The sequence below is a fragment of the Anopheles moucheti genome, chromosome 3 (assembly GCF_943734755.1).
Source record: "Anopheles moucheti chromosome 3, idAnoMoucSN_F20_07, whole genome shotgun sequence".
NCBI classification, from domain to species: domain Eukaryota; kingdom Metazoa; phylum Arthropoda; class Insecta; order Diptera; family Culicidae; genus Anopheles; species Anopheles moucheti.
Window position 1 is genome coordinate 54,471,286 of NC_069141.1, and position 20,377 is coordinate 54,491,662.

The 20,377-nt window shown below is 41.6% G+C and overlaps 1 protein-coding gene across 7 annotated transcripts in view; it reads left to right on the forward strand.

Annotated features, from left to right (window-relative positions):
• LOC128302606 (RNA-binding protein Musashi homolog Rbp6) overlaps window positions 1–20,377 on the forward strand; it is a 684,518-nt gene that overhangs the window by 635,986 nt on the left and 28,155 nt on the right. For 6 of the 7 annotated variants that reach the window (XM_053039462.1, XM_053039466.1, XM_053039464.1 and 3 more), the window contains 4 exons: window positions 10,737–10,819; window positions 10,907–10,991; window positions 16,380–16,412; window positions 18,827–18,910. In XM_053039462.1, the coding sequence (XP_052895422.1) occupies window positions 10,737–10,819; window positions 10,907–10,991; window positions 16,380–16,412; window positions 18,827–18,910 (285 nt within the window). The remainder of the gene's footprint in view (window positions 1–10,736; window positions 10,820–10,906; window positions 10,992–16,379; window positions 16,413–18,826; window positions 18,911–20,377) is intronic. The other variant, XM_053039463.1, reaches the window with a different exon arrangement.

Sequence of the window (20,377 nt, forward strand, 5' to 3'; positions counted from 1 at the left end):
TGTCGGATCCAACTATGGCTTCAAATTTCGTACGTTCTTGATGCTTATTAATAAATGCTTATTAATTTTGCATGTTTGCCATGTCTGCTTGGATCATAATATAGAATGCGACGATGAAGCAATAACTTTTGTTTTGCAAATTTTGATTTTTAAATGAAATGCTAGCAAAAATCGCATTGCCCACATTGCAAGTGAGTGGCAACATTAAATCGAAAGTTTGATGAAAGATTTTGTTTTTCTACATTTGACGAAAAACATCGCTCGTTAATTGGGCACATCCCAGTTGGCAGCGACTTAGCGTAAAGTGTCGGTCAGCGCTTCCCAGGCAATTCATCCATCTAACGAGCCGTTTAAAGCACACAACCTCAAACTCCATCACCATTACTGGTTTTTCGGGGGGGCGAATGCTTGCGTTGCACTGGAAAGCATCTTCCGAAATGGCAACGGTACCCATCCAAGAAGCGACCGGAACCGCGACAGATGTCGCCAATGACATTTTAATGCTCTTACTTCTCGTTAGCTTTTCCGCTTCCGCGTCGTGTGTCCCGATTTGGCCCATGCATCGCGCTTCTCACGCGGGGGGCAACCAAAAAAAAGGGGATTCGTTTCGAATTTTTTGTCCCCAGTTTCCCGAACTGGCGGCCCGGGTTTTCCACTCCCCTCCCCCCCGGGGGACGGGTTCTAAAAGTGTGCGCACAGCAAACTTTCTCGCGTCGCTTTCTGGCGTAGGTGCTCTTAACGCTCGCCAAAATGAATGGTACTTGTTTGTGCTGTGCAAAGCACTCGCAAGACTCTGTGTGTGGCTGCTGCTGCTGCTGCAAGCATGAATGCTGCCCGGGGTGGCAGGGCCACAATATTTCCACGAATCCACCGTTTGGACGCGCGCCACTGTTGGTCTTTTGCTGGCTCAGGGAATTTCTTCACGTTCCCCTTGTGCGCTTCTTATGTTGCCCGTGGCCCGTCACCGGCTGGCGCTGCTGGTGTAGCTGAACTTTGACTCAAACTGTTATTTGACGGATGCCCCAACTACACTCGTGCGCTTGAATGGCGTAGCGCACGTCCCACTCGAACCCAGCCAGCCGTATGCCGCGCCAGCATGAAATTATGACTACATCTGACTACCTTTTCGTAGTCGCTCCATAAAGTAGTCGCGGCGTGCAAAAGCATAAATCTCCCAAAAATAACCACCACGACAAGAAAACTCGAAAACCCCGTCGCACCAACGTTTCGAGAAAATTGCAAAGCATCTTAATTGCACACTTGCCCGCGCTACTGTTCTCGTTTCCGTTGCTCGGTGTTTTCTTTTTCTCTGTTTCGGTTGAGATGGAAAAGCAAAGTCTTCCCCCCCTGCCCCGTATTTCGTCTTCGACAAAGTGTCCCACCGTGGTCGCTTGCCATTTCCATGGACTTTTGTTTCACCAAAATTGCAACGCTAAAATATTTACCACATCAACTACCAACTCCAGTCGACTGCTGACGCTCGCCACTTCCACGCTGTCACTGGCTTACAGCGCAGCAGAACTCGGTAAGAAACAACAAACTTTAACGTAATCTTAAAGAACAACAGGAAAATCTGTTACATCAACAGTGGGATTCGTACAGCAGGCAGACGCCCGCACCATTCTGTCTCCCGAGTGGCTATTTATGGGTAGATGAACAAAAAGGGACACAAATGGAATGAAGGCAGAAGGTGCAATGGAAGAAATTTTAATTTTCTAGCAAGCAATGTTTGACGATAAATGCAATACAAGTTTGTTGCCAGTAGCAAGTTTAGTAAAATGATGTGATCGAAATTTATTTGTTTGTTATATCAATAATACTGTTGCCACGGCGGCAACCGACTCTTGTCACCCGAATTATATATAAATGTAAGAAGATATGATGGGATATGTGTTTATTGGTTGTAATTAAATTCTGTTCACCTCTCTGTTTGCTACTGCCTCATATCCTTTCTGCGCTGGCTTATATAGCACTATTCCCAGGGTTGTCAAACCTCTTTCCCACATAAATGCAGACAATCGCGTATTTTAATAAATTACTTTATTTAAGCGGCGTTAAAAAAACACGTCGACGTCTCGACTCGACGTCGAGTCCTTTCCATCAAGGCCACTCGGTCATTCCCCCTTGGAATCGGGAATCCTCGTTTTCGTACCGATCGCGATATCTCCTAGCGCCATCTGCCGTCCAATCCTCAGTTGGGTCGTCTTGGGCAGCTGTCAGTTAAATTGACCGTTGATTTATCAACCAATACAGAAAACAAATTCCTTCTGCCAAGAGGAGCCATACAAATCCACAAATTAGAAAAACATTATCATAATTATTCGCGCCGTTGGCTTGTTGCAGGAGTCTTCAAACCCGCTCACGGTCAAGCGTCTTCATATGCAAATTCTACGCACTGGCAATTCTCGTGGATGCATCAATTCTTTTATTAAGCATTTGTTGCATAGGAGGGCCCTGAACCCATGATATCTGTGTTCCAAAGCCTGGAATGTATTATAGAAGATGGCCAAGAGAGAGAGAGAGAAGCAATAGAAGGAGTGGAACTGTAGCTCTGCCATCTTCTCCAAGATCTGCCGCATAGTGAAAAACTGATAAATGTTAGGTGGCACTAGCATCACATTGTTTGCTAGTTTATTCCGAGAGACCTTCGCTATACGACCTCTTGCTTGCAGCTGACCGGAGTTCAACTAGTACATCTTCAAAAAAATCGATATCTTCAAATAAACAAAAATGCTCTTACTGAACTTCAATCCCAGTACGATACATAAAAATACGATCGCATTACGATAAAATCAATAAAATACTTTAATTGAATTAAATCTACAATCAAATATGAAAACTCTCAAATTATCTCACCCATTTAGATCAATTTTAAGCCTATTTCGATACAGCACATGACAAATGTCATTCTATTCGATCCATTTTCACGCTTAAATGATTACCCAAAAAAAGAAAAGGGCAACCGAAAATGGCACGTTTTCATAAAAGAAAAACACTGAGTTTTGCCGGCAGAAAAAGGAAACCAAATACAGACGCGAAAGAGGAGGAAAACGCTGCAGTGCAACACGCAGCCCCCGATAACACGGGAATGATAATACATCACCGTCATCCAGACGCGGCCCCACGTCTCCCCCCCCCCAAGCCCCACCACCGGTTGTGCAGGTTGTGGGAAACATATCACTTTTCCCCAGCACTGATGCACATCAATCGCTCTCGGGAAACTCATCACTCGCATTTCCCGTTTCGCTTCCTCACTACTTTATTTGTTCTGCCCCATTTTTGTTCGGATTTTTCCCTCGTGCTTCGGCCGGCTGTGTACAGCCGGCTGAAGATTCCAAACCCACGAGATGGGCGGATTTTAAATGAGCATCATCCATCGCATCATTACGGAAGAGATAGCGTTAGTTATTTTTGTTATTATGAATTTTGAACACGCTAGACTGAATCTCAACAAAAACCCCAAATGAACGACCAGCCGGGGAAACGTACGGATGGGTCGGGCCACCCGGTCCAACCTCCCCGCTCCGCCTTGATGCGGTTGGAATGCGCTCGGCAAAAGTTGCACAATTTAACCAATCGGCTCAGATGGTTCGGTGGCGAGGTTAGACGAGGAATGGAGCATGGTGGCACGGGCCAAACAAGGGGAATTTTACAGTTTGCCCCATCAGCTGGCAATGAATATGGGTGAGATATCGCCATTCGCCTTTTAATGGCCACTGTGCCAACGGGAATGTGAAACCCCGCAACAAGATGGCTGGGAAGATTGAACGAAACAAGTTCTGGAGCGGGTGTGTGTGCAGTAGAGCGTGTTTTTGTGTGCCGTCGAAAATCCATCCCGACCCGACCTGTGTGCGGGAATGAATAGATGGACGGTAGATTGTAGATGGATCAAGTTTCAACCATTCGAAAAGTTTTGATGTATCTTTAAACTTAATCCTTTTCACAGCATTCGGCGAAGGTGGAGTTGATGCGTCCTTCATTCACGCAATCGTGCATGTGGGGCGCGTTGTACGCCCAGCACCGAGCCAGCATGTTTTTTTCGATCGATTCTTACCCACGCTTGCCTTAATGCTTTGTATGGGAATTCTGGTTCCTTTCAAAAAACCCTCACAAAGGCACGGTGGAACTCATCAGAGACCGAGAACAAAACGTTGAACAGGGGGCGGACGGGGCACAACGGGAGGAAAACTTTTCAACTCCGCTTTCCGTTCATCGCTCAAGTTCAATGAAATAGATAGCGGACTTTTCAAAGGATTGCCCGGAGAGTTTCCCGAGCGGCCGACAAAACAAACAACTCCAGTAATCATCCGAAACGGATCGCATCGAACCTCTATGGCGGGACGGGATACGCCATTAGTGTTCGCCGGGAACCTTCCCGAAGCACAATTGAGCGAAAGCAATCAATCGAAAATTGCTCCACTTCGTAACCGGGTTGAGCTGTGAGGCATGGTTGGGCGGCATTGGAACAGCCCTGACTCCCCGACAGGGCCATGGGAGAAATTTATTACAGCGTCCATCCATATAAATTGCTCCGGGCGGTGTGTAGGGAAGCGTTCGCTCATCGTGCGGCCATCTTGATGTCCGGCCCCGTCTCGGAACCCGAAGGATCCCGGAAGGATCCTGGAAGGATTATGCGCTAAAGATGGGTGGGCTTACGGGTTTGCTCCGCGGTGGTGATAAAATTGTTTTGATTCACCTTCTGCATCGATTGTGGAAAACACTTCAAATCATTATAATGATATTGGAATTATAAACAAAGGGAGTCTGTTGCTGTTATGGGTTGACAACAAAAAGAGGATTTTACAATCTAATTTTTCCATCTACGAAAATTTATTTATAAAAACCTTCACTTAACTAATTTGTGACAATTTAGCCATATTTTTTTCCTGATCTCAAACAACGCCCGAATAGAAACATGAACTCTTGCTTGAACAGTGAAGCCGTTTTACGTCATTTAACATAACGCCTCGTCGAAATCGAACCAGCGATCATTACTTGGAGCTGGAAAAGGAGCATTAAAAAAATTGCGAAAAACAAAAACCCCCCATCTACCCCGTTGCGCCAACTTACTCGCACGGAAGTAAATCTTCTTCGACAGCAACGCTGCCGAGGCGCACGCCGGAATCGATAGCAAATTTCAGCATCATTTAATTTTAATGATCCAATTTATTTTTTCGTCCCTCCCCCCCACTTTCTGTTTGCGGCTTTTCCGGTACCGTTTGCAGGTTCCGGTTGAAACCCCGAACGTGTATCACGCAACTGAAAGATGATATTTTCCGCTGTCCGGATGGGAAAATGGGTTTTTTTTTCTTCTTCAATCCATTGCGATGGCTTCTTATGAGTGGTGTTCCAACCTCCATTGCTAGTTGTACCAGTTCGAGGGCCAGTTTGTGTGTGTCGCTTTTCTTCCCATGCCAGCCGTTTTCACTTGTCATTGATTTGTTTCTATCTGTTGACGAAAAGTTCAGCCGTATTGCGTTTACTTGTCGGATCATTACTGTCATCGCGTATGTAGGTAGAAACAGGATTGAGAGGTGATTTAAAAATTGATTATCGTTGACATTGATGATTTTTGTGACATTGCTGTGAAATGGTTTATTGGTGGTTTTCATAAACAATCGTTGGAGGGCTTGAATTGATTTTAAAGTGATTGCACTCAACTTAAACACACAGCAATGCAATTTATTAACCGTATTTTTTTATTTCGGTATTTAAAATTATGTAAATATGCGTTTTGTTCATTTTCGACTAATCTTATTTTTACTTTCCATACAATTTGGCAAATCAATGCCAGCCAAACAATTGAAGTATGGATAGCTTTATTGAATAAAATCATAATTGCATCAGCATGAATGTCATAACGACACAGTTATCTAGCGTGATTCTTTGAGGTTAAATCATGTTTCCAATATTTGACATGATCATTGATTCCATACGTTAACCCATAAGTAATTTTATTCAAATGTTTTTAAGAGACATGCTAGTTTTGGATTAAGTTTTCTTGACATTTATTTGGTTTCTTGATTTGATGAATTAAGTCCGTACGAACATTAAACACCAGGCGCCTCCATTTGTCTTATTTATCATTTACAATAAGATAAATGGAGGCGCCTGGTAGTTTTTGAAATAAATGTTTGCATCATGTCCAAGGGTCATTCCGGTATGGAAAGAACAGTTATGAAATGTCATATAGAAGAAGAAGAAGAATAAGGAAAAGAAAAAGAAGAAGAATTCATCAAGTGCTTTATCAAAACTACTACGACTAGTATACGGACCCCTAGTTGGCGAAAATAGTGCAAAGCATTGAAGTATAATGTTTAACTCGTTTGCAAACTACATTTGCAAGCTAACACGGGTTTTTAATAATGTTTTGATAGTTTTATGTCCATGTGTGTGCAAACCAATGCAGGAAAAACCTTAAAGTATGTACCTTTATTGAGGGAATATGTTAAATGGAGACGCCTGGTAGTTTGTGGACAAAGACAATAATCTAATAATAGTCTTCCTCATACTTGTCCCAATTCATCCAGTTCCAGACTTGACACAACCAAAACAGTAATTATTATTTTCGTCTTAAGTTGATCTTTACTCGATTTGACCTTTAGAGTACAGATGCACGTAAATTTAAAATACTTAGCAATTTAAAATATACACTGAATTTGCCGATTTACGATGCACTTTTTGTAAATCACAGATAAAAAAGTACGTGAGTTTTGAAAACCGATCCACAGAACTCAAAGAAAATTAATACTAACTAATGATTAGGATCCCTCGGGAAAAATCTATATTTTCACCATTTATTGGCATGACTAAAGTGCACCTTCTGCTTCACCAGGAAAGCTTCCCCTTACCACACACCGTTTGCTTTAAGCGGAATGAAAAGCAATTTTTATCCCGTTCAACAAACAGCACATAGAAATGGCATTCTCGTGCCACTAAATTTAATGACATTTGCAACACTTTCACCGTGAGACACAAAGAAAACTGTTTTCCCATAAGTAGTATCCTTGCAGGGTATGGCACGGCGAGCATCAGCCAAGGACGCTTTCGAACGCCGCGCGCCTTCCCATTTCACTCGCACCATTTGCGCACAGTTGTTCCCCCCCCTCCCCGTGCGTACCGCAAGCGGCCGAGCAGCACTGTCGATCGGACGTTGCTCGGTGGGATCCGTTTGTTTAAGTGCATAAAAATGCAAAATGCTTTTGTTCTGCACGGTTGAATTTCATGATTTTTCTCACCATTTTCAAGCGGTGCAAAGAAAGGCAGCACCAAAAAAAAAAACAAAAATGCTGGCAAGCAGCACTAGTCCCGGCTAGACAATTGTCTAAAAAGTAGCATGTTATTTTCTCTGTGTGTATTTATGTGTGTGCCTGGGGTTTTTTTTCTCTCCTTCCATTCTGTATGCTAGAAGCCATTGCATCTTACGCTTCATATTCTCATTCGATTGAAAGCATTTTGCAAGTGATGTGAATGAGCGTTTGTGTTCCTTTGTGTCTGTGTTTGTGACTGTATGTTAAAGCCATTGCACAAAACAGAACGAGGCGAATGATTCTTTTAAATTGTTTGTGTTCGGAAAACGGGACCATGGCAAATAGCGACCAAAATGGACCAAATGGTGCTACATACGTACAATATACCTATGCTTCGTGTGTGCATGCTTCAGAAACTAACAATTTCCCTCGCTCACGCCCTGTGCAAAGTCGCTGGCTGGTATTGGAACCAGGCCGGCTGATTCATACGAGTGAGTAGGTGGATCTGAAAATGGTTCGCATGAATAAGTAACAAATAAGCAAAAGACCGTGAGACACACGCGCCCCGTACAACGTAACCGTGTATATGTGGAACGTGAATTTAAAAGCCAGAAAGAATCATCACATACGTCGAAATGAAAGCCAGTTGCGTAACGGTTCCACTAGCCTGCCCGTTTCCGTCTGCATTCTTCTCACATCGCCACACATGCTCAGAGTGGGAAAAAGAGACAGATGGACAGTGTGAAACAAAAAAGCTTTCCGTTTCCCGTCCTGCACAAGGTGAATAAAGAGCGGCGTTTGAAGCGCCACCATTCGCGAGACAAACCCGTGCAAAGTGTTGGTGCAAGTGCAAAGCGCGGAGAATAAGAATCCTCTAAACATACTTTTTATTGTTGATAAAAGCAATTTTCTTTACACGACAGAGCGCAAAACATGATTCGCCTGCTGCCGGCAGCATTCCGAAATTGTGTGTGTGGGTGTGTGGGTGTGTGTGTTTTTGTGCTTGATTTGTTTTTTTATTCCATTCTCTCCACTATTATTCCGTGAAGCTTTCCCTCTTTTTACACATTTTTTTCTGGACAGATTTTTTTTGTGCCTCGCAAAAGGCTCTTTCATGTTACACCTGTACAGCGTTTGTCAATGTGCTTGCATGCGAGAAATGTTTTCGACATGCTGTTATTTTTTGTTTTTCATTTTCTTCTAAAGATATGCACAATTTCAGGACGGCTAGTGAAAGCTTTCCGTAAGCTTCATCTCTTGCTCGAGAGACTTACTTTGTGTGAAGTGTCATTTTTACTTTTATGTTTTTTTGAAGCCCAAGCTACTCACGCTGTAAAGAGTAATATAATTGCTATATTACAAACAGAGATAAAAGGATGATTTGAAAATAGGCAAATTAAGAGTTGACTTTAATAAATACGTAGTAATTCGATCATAATTTTTGTTTTATCTGGGCTCGACGAGGTCTAGTTCATTGCTGGCTTTCTTCAACTTTTTTATCGATGGGGACTCGAATTAGTCGTGTATAAAGGGGGAAATTCAGTTCTACGCATTGACCAATGTGCCTTTTCCGACTTTATCGAAAAGGTCACCTTTATTTAAAGCACCATCATGATCACCCGCTGGTCAGGAAGCATCATCATTAACTTCCAATCCAAATGTTCATCGATCGACCAATGGAACATCAAGGCTGGCACAAAAACAAAATGAAAGATAAAATCACCGTATTTTTTTGTGGAAACGTTTCCTCAGACTCTCGTGCCACTCCAAATCACCAGCTTAATTTACGAAGCCAAGAATATTCCGTCCATTGTACGTGTGTGTGCGTAATGAGTGAGTGATAGACGGCCGATTCCTAACCGAAATAGAAGGAGTTTTTGACAAAAAGAAAAATAAAACACAAAATAAAACGCACAAACGGAACCCGTGTTGAGTTAGGCAAATGAGAAACAAATCAATTCAAGTGCTTTGAAATAAAATACACACACAAACTCACACAAACGCATAACTCCTAGACTCGGAAGCAGCCGGCGATGGACGAGCCGGCAGGAAGGGCCGGAAGTAACTTGGCAGGGGGGACGAAAAAAAAGATCGCTTCTATTACAACGATGGGCCGTTGATGGCGACGGAATCATAAATAAAACAAGCGACATAATTTTCCCACTTTTCATTTCACCTTCTGATTCTGATTATTCCAATTCTTTCCTTTTACCACCAAGCGGCTCCGCTCGTTCCACTGCGTGGTACTATTTGGATGTTGTTCGCGAGAAAACCGAGTCGGGCAACCGTTCGTTTTCGTTGCAATACGGCATAATATCCCAGCTCCTTCTTTCGCCGTTGTAGAGTTTCAATTGTACCGTCAGGAGGCACGTGGAAAAAACTTTGCTACTCCATCGCCGTGCTGCCTTTGCCTTTGCTATCTTAATTTATGCGCTTCCACAAACCACTCGATGCTAATCGGAGAAGCGAAGAATAAAACACTACGCGCGCACACAAAAAAAAAATCCGAAACACGTTTAATTAGAGTAAGCTTTTTTCGTGATTCGTTTCCGGTGAAATAATAATCGGATTGTTTTGCCGTGCGTCTTGGGCACCACTTGGTGACTGGGAGGTTTTCTTCGCTTTGATTGTGTGTGGTGCAGAATAATATGGAATGAAAAAAGGCGAGATAAATAAAACGAATATTGTTACAGTTGTTTATTGATGATTTAGTGGCGTAAGCCGCAATATATGAGATTCTAAAAGAGATGTTCCATTGAAGAAAATGTTGTGATCATTTTAAAGAGACTTTGTGCCTATTGGCTGACATCCGCATTTTTATTAAAATAATGTTAGAGAACTTAGCTTTCTTTTACAAAATCATTTCAAATTACCACTAGAGCTAACGAATCAGTCATTTTAACAAGTTTGTATACTTCTGTTTATAGAAGTGTAGAAGACAAAATGTTTCTCTAGCATTTAGAGCATAACTTTGGACATTTAAGAGCTTAAATTTAAGTTTAGCTCCGATTCTTTTTTTCAAGAACTCAATAATAAATTATCTAAAGTGGTTTGTAGGATTAATGAAATCAATACGATCTGTACCACTTCACCATATGGGTGACACTCTTATGAATGTAGAATACAATTTTCGGAGAAATTATTAAGATGGAATCAATAGAGCACGCTCCTTAGTGCCAATATGAAATAAATAACCAAATAGTAATTTGAAACATCGAAAGATAAGTGTTTTCTCGGACATTGCATTACAACTGATAGTGTTTTACGACTTATTTGGAAACTTGTTTTGCTATAACCTACTTTTACCATAATCAATGTATGGAAAATTTCTATTTTAATTATTTGAGTGTCTTAGCATATTAAAGGTCAATACACATATCCATTAAAAATATATGCATTAAATTAGACATTATTTACCCAAAATAAATTGTTGAATTTGAACCATTCTTTTAACCACCACCATGTTTTATTTCTTTTCGTTCACAGGCTTCGGATTTGTGACATTTCAGAGTGAAGATGTAGTTGACAAAGTTTGCGAAATTCACTTTCATGAAATCAATAACAAAATGGTAAGTACAGCTGTGAAGGTTGAACGAAACGAAATTATTCGAATTAACTTGCTAAAAAATACATGGTTCTTTTCCATCCTCGCGCAGGTCGAATGTAAAAAAGCACAACCCAAAGAAGTGATGCTTCCAGCGAATCTGGCCAAAACGCGCACCGCCGGGCGTGGGACATACGGTGAGTTTGTAGTGTTGAGCGGTGCAGGTCCCTCCTCCAGTTCGCTCGGGTCGGTCGGCCCCTCCACGAGCTCCACGGTCGGCTCCACGTTGCGCTATGCCCCCTACCCATTGCCCGCCACTATCACGAGCCAGCAGGCGGCTGCAGCCGCCGCCGCTGCAGCCGCGGCCGCCGCCACGACCACCCACATCTTGCCCCTGTCTGCTGCTGCGGCTGCGGCTTCGGCCGCCACACCCTCACTCCTGCAGTACGCAGCGGCAGCAGCGGCCGCCAACGCGAACAGCACGCAGCAATCGGCCGCACTGGCGTACGAGCATTCGCTCAAGCGGCTGCTGGCGGCGAACGCGGCCGCCGCTGCCAATGCACTGCGACCACATCCGGCCGCCGTAGCCGCCGCTGCCGCCGCCCATCCGGTGGCTGCGGCGGCTTCGGCTGCGGCAGCCGCCCACCACCATCACCATCATCATGCGGCCCACCATCACCAACCGCGAGCCACGGCCACATTGACCTACCCGATAGGGGATCTGCTGGGGGCGCAGGGTCTCGATCTGGCCAGCATGTACCCGTTACAGGCGGCTGCCAGTCTCGGGCTCTGACAGCCAACCACCACCATCATACAGGTGCAAAGACCTCAGTAAATTGATCGACCCGTACCGCAAAACTCTGAGAACACTAAGGGCATTTGTTACCGGAACGCGTTCATTTCCTTTTTGAAGAGCTTTTCAACGAAAGCGACTTGCGAGTCTTAGAGAACGGTTAGCCATTTTTACATCTCAAGTAGTGCCAATTTAATGGCGAGAGACCCTTTATAGCGCTCATCACCTTGAGCGAAGGGCTTTTTGTACGCATCATCTGCATTCATTCCGCGTTTTTCTTTTCTTGCCGTAGTTGAAAACCTTGCCACCAGTACTGCAAGGTGACCTCATCGAACTATTAAATGCCAAATGCTGTGACCTGACCTTCAAATTGAGACCACTGTAGTAGTGTGTAGTTTTATACACGAACCCAATGGTGGGCCTAGCCACGATTGGTGCGTTGTGTGCGTCGGTTCTAAAGTAGTCTTCTGGCCACTTTTATCGGGTGCAGAGATATTTTTATCTACCGTAGCCCTCACCCAGAGGGAACATACATAGAGCGATGATACAATACACGCATTCCGGCAGGTATACAGTACAAAACCGTTTTATATCAGCAAAGGATGCTTACCACTACAGTTATTACGGTTTTTGTTGTAGAAGTTTTGCTAGCGTAGCGTTGTTACCAAAACCAACCAGGATGCTGATTCATTCCAGCTAATTTCAAGCTCTTCCAACAGAAGATTGTTCTGCCGAAGGTACATCCAATCCTGTTCATCAAATCATCATAAACATCCTTTTCCCGTGTGCCAACTTTCCTTACATTAGACATCCAAGACACCTTCCCCAGAAGAAGGCAATAAAGGAAGACGTTCCGTGATCCGAACAGGAACAAAATCGAATGAAATGGTATCGTTCGAAAGATATGCTCTCGTGGGATTTCTTCAAGATTCTTGTGAAGTTTCATTTCCGTTTTCTTTGATATTTATTTTCGCCCCTCAAGTACATCCAGCTTCTGTGAAGCACAGTTCCGCTGTGATGGCGCGGCCACCTATCGGAATCGTACGGTGTTGGGAAAAGTTTTTTAATAAACTCTCAACGGCTACCCACCTGCCCTGCATTGTGTCCCACGGCATCGATCAGTTGTGGTCGTGATCTTCTTTGTATGCTCCAAGCCAATAGGCAAACCATCACCATTCTCATTAAATCTTTCCACAGAAGCATCGGGCAAAACTTTTCCTCTTCCGGTTTTACTGGCCTTTTCGGGGGCAAATCTTCTCCCGGCACCACCCCATGATGGTCGTGTAAAGTGGTTAGCTTAGGATCTGATTATGTTTGTGTTTATTGCTTGCCATGTGGTTGAAGCTGAGAACAGAATATATCTTCCGAAATAGCCTCCGATTGGACAAAATGTTGGAAGAATATAGGAAACCACCACAAAAATTTTGATCTGACTTATACATCCTTTTTCACTGCATTGTGATAATTCTTCATCAACTTCATTTCTCAATTTGTCTGTGGTCGTGGCTTCAACGTTATGTGATGGTAGGGAATGCACCCCAAAACGAAAAGTGGTCGAAATACCAAGCAAAATTTTAGCCGTTTTATTAGAAACACTAACTATCATAAATAATTCAAAATTTCCAAAATCCTCTCTGGTCAATTTTTGCACAATAAGCTGACCGCTGATTGATAAAACACCTCGTCAACCACTACAGTTTCATAGAATTCCATATGAAACCCGCACTCTGTCGTTACTGGAAAAGAATCGAAGAAATGTTATCACATTTCAATCTCCTTGATATGCACTCTTGCACAAAGAACCTTAAAAGAGGATAAAATTAGAAAACAAAACATCAATTCAGTATTCGGAACAACAAACAAACGTATATAAATCATTCAGTGTCGAATTAAATGATTTGTTTGCCGCAAACGTTGCATTCTATTCACCAAAGCGTGGTGAGTGTGCACCAAACACAATACATTATCTAAGTAAGTGGAAAAAATCTTACCACAAAAGCGAGCAATCTCTTAAAATAGAGAGCAGTAGGCGGAACAAGATAGATGTAAAACACATATCCTCCAACAGACATAAAACGATATATGCAACGATTCACTCATAAACGAGGTATGATGTGCGTAAATTAATATATTTGTAAAACATATAATCAACAAAACGATTGCATACTCGCAGAATATCTACCAGCTTACGGAGCAAAAAGGCTACAAACCACAACATGCAACATAGCTGTAAAAATAAGACACTTGTTAAAATCACTCCTATCGATGTCAAATGCTTCGCTACACAATGTGCTTATTTTTGCAATCAATTGAAGAATGAATTCTCCCAGAATGTGATCGGCTGACATAAAAGCTAAAGTTTAGAGTGTAACAATGTCAAACAAAAAGTAAAATATGTTTTTCGTCAATCCCAAGTAATATTTAGCAATATTGCTTTGATCCTTATGACTATGTTTTTACCTTGTTGATTATGATATGTGAAAATGTATTTTAAAAGTTCACTATGCTGCTGTAACATCATCAAAAATAATTAATTTAAGCTGTAAAAATCAAAAACAAAGACAAAACAACGAGTAGTAGATCGTCTGAAGGCAACGAACGTGAAACCCAATCAAAACAAACAATCCCTACGAGGGTCTTCCGCCGTAGGACAATAATGCTAGTGGTTAAGTTAACAAAGTATTCTAGAATCGCGTTTCTCAACGCAACGCGATAGTTTTATCTCTTTTACTGCTAGAGAAGCCGAGTGATTAGTGAGTAGGAATTTGTTGAGTGAGAGTGCAGCGTGAGTGATAGTTTGCAGTTTGTTACCTGGTTGTTCGTTCCAATCTTCGTTCCTTGCGTATCGTATTATTAGTACCATCCGATGCACACAGTTCACGTGCAGATTGTTAACATTTTTACCTTTTTTTTTCTTTTAAATGGAAAACGGTTTTTCTATAGAGTTTCTTTTGTAGCGTTACTATTGCCACAACTAACATCTCTACTTCTTCTTTACACGACCTAGTACTTAAGTTAAGTTTAATGTATAAACACACACACGAGGTAACGTAGTGCTTGATTGCAGCCATTTGGAGAAGATTTCCGGAAGCTTCCGGAAACTAATCGCCCGGATTGAGGGCCCAAGGTGAGAAGGAAATAGTAGAAGAAGATGAAGCCCTAAAGGTAAGTGGTACACAAGAAGCAAACGATCACTTATCACTTGTTTCGCAGTGCAGAGCAAGCCAACCGCGTCAACGCGATACCATCCCGTTCTCGGAACCTTACGCGGGAAGTCAACTCCGGAAATCACTCCAGCAACAAGCACTAGTTCTAGTGGCTAGACGAAAAATCAAAAGCACATTGATTGTAAATCAACCCGTCGGTGACATTGATACCGTTTTACGTATCAGCCCGCAAATGAAAAGTGATACATTTTGGTGTGATATAATATTAGTTGTTTCCTTTAGTGTATCGATACGCTTTTTTCTTCGCTCAAACATCGAAACTTTTAGAATAGATTTAAATAGTGTGTTAAGCAACATTGCGTGAGTTTGATTGCATTGCCGATTTTTTGTACAATTGAATACGGATTGTGCTATTCAATTGTTGACCATACGATTTCCGACATATCTGTTTTGATATTATTCATAGAGTGTTTTTCCGATAGTAGTGTGAAGATACAATATTGGAGTTTTGATATGTATTTTGCCAAAAAAAAAACTATAGATAGACATTACAATACGACGGAGTAAAACAGCTCAGAATACGAATCATTAGCCAAAACATAGGTAAAACATAAAAAAAAACAAACCGTAGTAGCTGATAGCAAATCATTCTGTTTGACACTGTTTGATATTAGTAGTTTATAGCATTTACCATATCTATTCCTTAACTTCAGAGTGTGTTTTGTGTGCGTGTGCGTGGTTACATATGTGTGATATAGTATTGTTGCTCTCCCGGCAGCAAACAAACGTATTCGGTCCTGGGCCACTGTCTGCCAGGGGCAACATGTGGGGTAAAGATGATTGTGCTGTTGCGTCAACGACTTCAACGGAAGCTAAAGCAGAAAAATGTTTCGACAAACACGAAATATGTTTCCCAAAAACCAAAAAACCATCAGTTCCCTTCGGGCGATTCTCGTAATCTCTTCACGACGCGTAGACGTGTTCCACTCTGTGTAAAACCAAGCCAAGCCGTAGTCGTTTGCTGTGTTTATTTCTACTAGTTTCTACCGTTTGTTTTTTTTCCGTTTTTCCATCCAGCAAGCTCATACCCCATTGTTTCTGATCGATCCAGCAGCTCGTTCATAGTGTTCTAGATGCCGTTTTTGTCCTTGTGTTTTCCGTTTGTTGTTCAAGTTTTTTGTATACTGGATGTAGTGTCGCTTTGCTATTTTATTACCATTATTTAAACAAACCGAAAAGAAAACGTTGTTTTGTTGCCAGTTTCTTCGCCGATACGATCGATCATCCGCGCCGAAACGCTTTCATCCTAAGCAATCCCCCAAAATTCCACCAGCGCCAGTGGGATAATCCGATTTTTTTTCCGTGTGTGCGATCTGGTATCGTTGTGTAGATCGAGCAATGAAAACAAAATGGCGATCTACGGTTTTTAACCCATCCATTTATCGCTTCATCTCTTACGTTTTGATTACATCGCGCCCCAAATTACCGGAAGGAATCTGTTTTGTATCTCTTGCATTGTAAATTATGTTTCTTTTCCGTCTCTTAATCAAATTGGTAACAAAATCCCCGTTTTTCACTAGAAGGTGTCTAAACGTAGCATTTTTTTTCGTTTTCTGCATTTTTAGATTTTATGTGGTCGCTGGGGACATTACCTGATGGTAAGAAAATTTAAATTTCTCTCTTTTTACTACTACCAAAAAAAAAAAACTCTTCCTACAGTTCTTTCTTCCCTCTATGCAATTATTAAACGAAGTAAAATTGAAAAAAAAAAACAAAAAACAAACCGGTACCAATTTTACATGGTACATTTCGAGAAGAAGCAATTGGAAAAACATAATATTTAGCAAAAACTGAAAATTTTCATGCTAACTGTCTCTCATCGAAACAACAAGCTCGTAACAAAACAGTAGCGTAAACTTTGTCAAACGAACATAAAAAAAATAACCCAAAACCCAATACATATTAGTTGATCAATTAATGGCAAAAGTTTTAATTTTTCTTACTATCAATCTATACCAAAACATAAAAAATGAACAAGAAAAAACAAAACAGCGAACATTTCCATGTTGTAACTAAATCTTTCTTTTTATTTGTACACTTATAGTTTCATCATATCAGCCGACAGTGTTGTTACACCCTACTGCTACTGATCTCCTTTTGTAGTGTAATGTTTAGTTTTACTCATGAAAAGAACAATATTCATGTTGAAATTATCTACTTACGATCACATTTATCGTTACATTCAATGTTAACTTTCATGTTGTTCCATGAACAATAGCAAATGTAAATTATCTCAAACTTTGTTGTACAAGTCTTCAATTTGCAATAAGAAATCATCTTGTCGATGTGTGTTTTCTTTTCTGTTTAAATTTTTTCTCGATGTGCTTTAGATGGAATTTCATTTCTGCCAATGTTTTAATTTAATAAATTTTGCCTTCAATGTACCAAAGCGGTGCTGTATTCTATTGCACAATCAAACAATGTAGAAGTCTTATGTGGAGGCTTGCAGCATCGTTATCAATGTGCATTCAATTCAGTTCCACAGTTTAGTTGTCAAAATCAAAGAAGAAACTGTTCTTTTCATCCGTAACTTTCCACCGCAAACTGCTTGCACACTGTTCCTTCCCCCCATTTCAACCCGGAAATGTGTTTCTACAGGACAGAAAATTACAACCTTTTGCAGATAACACACCACCACAATCCCGTACAATGTAGTTCGTTCTAAATGTTCGCTAGTTGTTCTATTCTTTATTTTCTTAATTTATTTTTTTCTTGTTAAACATATTTGGTTTTTGTTATTTTTTTTTTTTTCAAATAGCTGTAATGGTTTCATTTGACTAACGTTTATCTTTGGCCATGATCCTAAACTAGAGAAAAAAAAACTTTACCAAAACACCACCGCAGTATATACGTTTCGTGCTTGAAACTTCAGTATCACTTTCGAATTTACAGGCTGAAATCAACGAATGATTTGCCAAAGGAATGAAGTGTACAAACCTTTGTTTATGTGTTGGCAAGCGTGTAAGTATGCATCAATCTGATTAGACTGGGAAAATGTTAGTTGACAGTCACCGGTTAAAAGTAGCTCTTAAAGTAATGATCAGCAAACAAACAATCAAAAAATACATAGAAAAGTTCAATCACTTCGATTTCATAGCAAGCGTATGAATATCATTAGCAACAGTCTGTAAAACACCTTCTACATAAACCAAACTTCAATACGTAGATTATAGTTACGAAATAAACCATCTAGCTAAATAATTTATTAGATTTCCAAGGTATAGGTGATTGAAATAATACATGGCGTCTCTGGCGGGATCCATTTTGCTAGTTCACTTTTGTTCCCTTCCATACGTTCTGTTTCGTTTTTTAGTAGTATTGAACATAGATACCCGAAAAAAACGTTACCAACTGTCATGTCCAGCGGACCTCAATTATGTTCAGCAGAACTGGCAGGAGCTTTACTACAGCTGCAAGCAAATAAGAATCTTTTTTAATTAGTTTTATCGAAGTCCAAAATAACAGACATATTCCTTTATTTAATATGAATCAATTGTGAAACGCTCGTTTATCAACGCCTATCATCAACACGACAACGAAACAAAACGAGAAAGATACCAAACATATTGGTAAATGAAAGTATGCAATTCTAAACGTCACTTTCCACTGTAATGGATCATTTTCTGAGTCTTATCTATATTGATGCATATAACATTCCGCTCGTTGATTTCACCTGATGCCGTTTGTGCTTGTGTAATTTCGACGTCTCAGTTTTGCTAATATTGTTTTCCCATTTTCAACTTTCCCACTTTCGATTCCATTTTGCTGATGCCTATCACAATCGGCAACGAAAAAGAAAACAATAACTTTACTAAAATCCTTCACACAGACAATTTAATATGGAAGAAATGCTACTACTTTTAAAATAAATAAAACCACCTAAATGATTGCTAATTGATGTTTTTTCTCTCTTTCTCTCTCTCTTTCTCTCTTTTTTCTCTTTCTTCCTTTTATCTACATCGTTTCGTTCCCCGTTTCTCTTTTTCCCCGAAAATTTCCTGCTAATTTACAGGTTTCCCCGCTGCCGCATACGCTGCGTACGCAGCCGGTCGTGGCTTTTCCGGCTACCCGAGCTTTGGACTACCGTACCCAACAGGTAACCTTAACTTGGCGAGTTTGCACGCACATTTAACAGGCAACCATCACTTGCACCACCACCATCACAACAACCCTTCCCATTCGTCCTCGTCCTCCGCTGGCGGGGGCAACTCGTCGACGGCTGCGGCGGCGGCTGCTGCAGCTGCTGCGGCTGCCGCTGCCGCAGCCATCCATCATCCGTTGCTTTCCGCCGGCGGAGCGTCCGTGTCCTCCTGCCATCCGTTGCACCATCACCACCACCATCACCATCCGTTCGAACACTTGGGGCACCTGTTTTCGCACCATCACCATCCGGGTGCGGCTGCAGCAGCGGCTGCCGCAGCCGCCGCCGCAGCCACCCACCATCACTCACTGCAGTTGTGAATGCAGCCGAAAGCGCGCCCACCGACGGCGCTAGCCCTACCGGTTGCGGGCTCTGTCCGAATGCACTCGGATTCTGTCCCGTGCACGACCGCGTCCTCTACTACGACGGCTACGGTAACTCCGTCCGATACAGCTACGGAAGAGCAAGTGGACGAAACTGACACGTTCACTGCTACGCCAGCGTCCGAAGTTGGGACAGCGCACACTTTGATGCAAAACGAGTCCATTAGCAAAACACTAACCGCTAAAGCTACAGCAAACACCATACCGGGCGAAGGGAAAAGTCGCTCGGGATCTAAATGACGGGGAGTATTGGCGACCGGCCCAGAAACGACTAATCGCGCGTTCTGCTGCGGTATCGGCTCGTTCGATCATTGTTGCTCTTGTTTTTGTTGCGAACAGCAACATTGTTGCGACTGTTTTCGCTAAATCTGATGCAGTAGCGCCAGATCACTCATTGGCGACCAGTTTTGCTTAAAACGCTATTGTAATTCGTCCATTTTGAGGCATCTTTAGCCAACAAAACTTTCGGAACCGCGTTGAGGTCGACATGCTTTCGCTTGTTGGAGCAAAAAATGGAGACAAAATTAACTAATAGGGACAGCATTAAGTTAACAGCAACATAATTTCAGCTACAAAAAAAAACTTAGTCCACTTAAAAGTAATGAGCAATTGCTTTGCAAACACGTAACACAATATAACGATGTCCATTGGTCCATAGCATAAGAAAAAGTTTCCAAAAATGTTTAGCAGTAATAAATATAGCTTTGACAGACGGAATCAAATATAATCAAAAACCACTCTTAGAGTACACACCGAGTACTTAACATAGTATACTAACTCCCAATTAAGCTGCCTAGAATGTAACGATTCCGATTCTTTCTACAAAAAAAAAATAGAAACAAATCAAAATGTACTTTTGCATAGCTCAGTTGTTACACCAGTTGCTGAAATAGATAAGAAAAGACATGTAATAGTGTCAGTATTTAGAACTCTCTTCGTACTAGCTTTGAAGCAGCATTTGCGCATATAATGAAACCGTATTTAACTTAGCTTTGCTCTGTTGCTACATGCATAATATGTAGCGCGATATGTAGCTTTA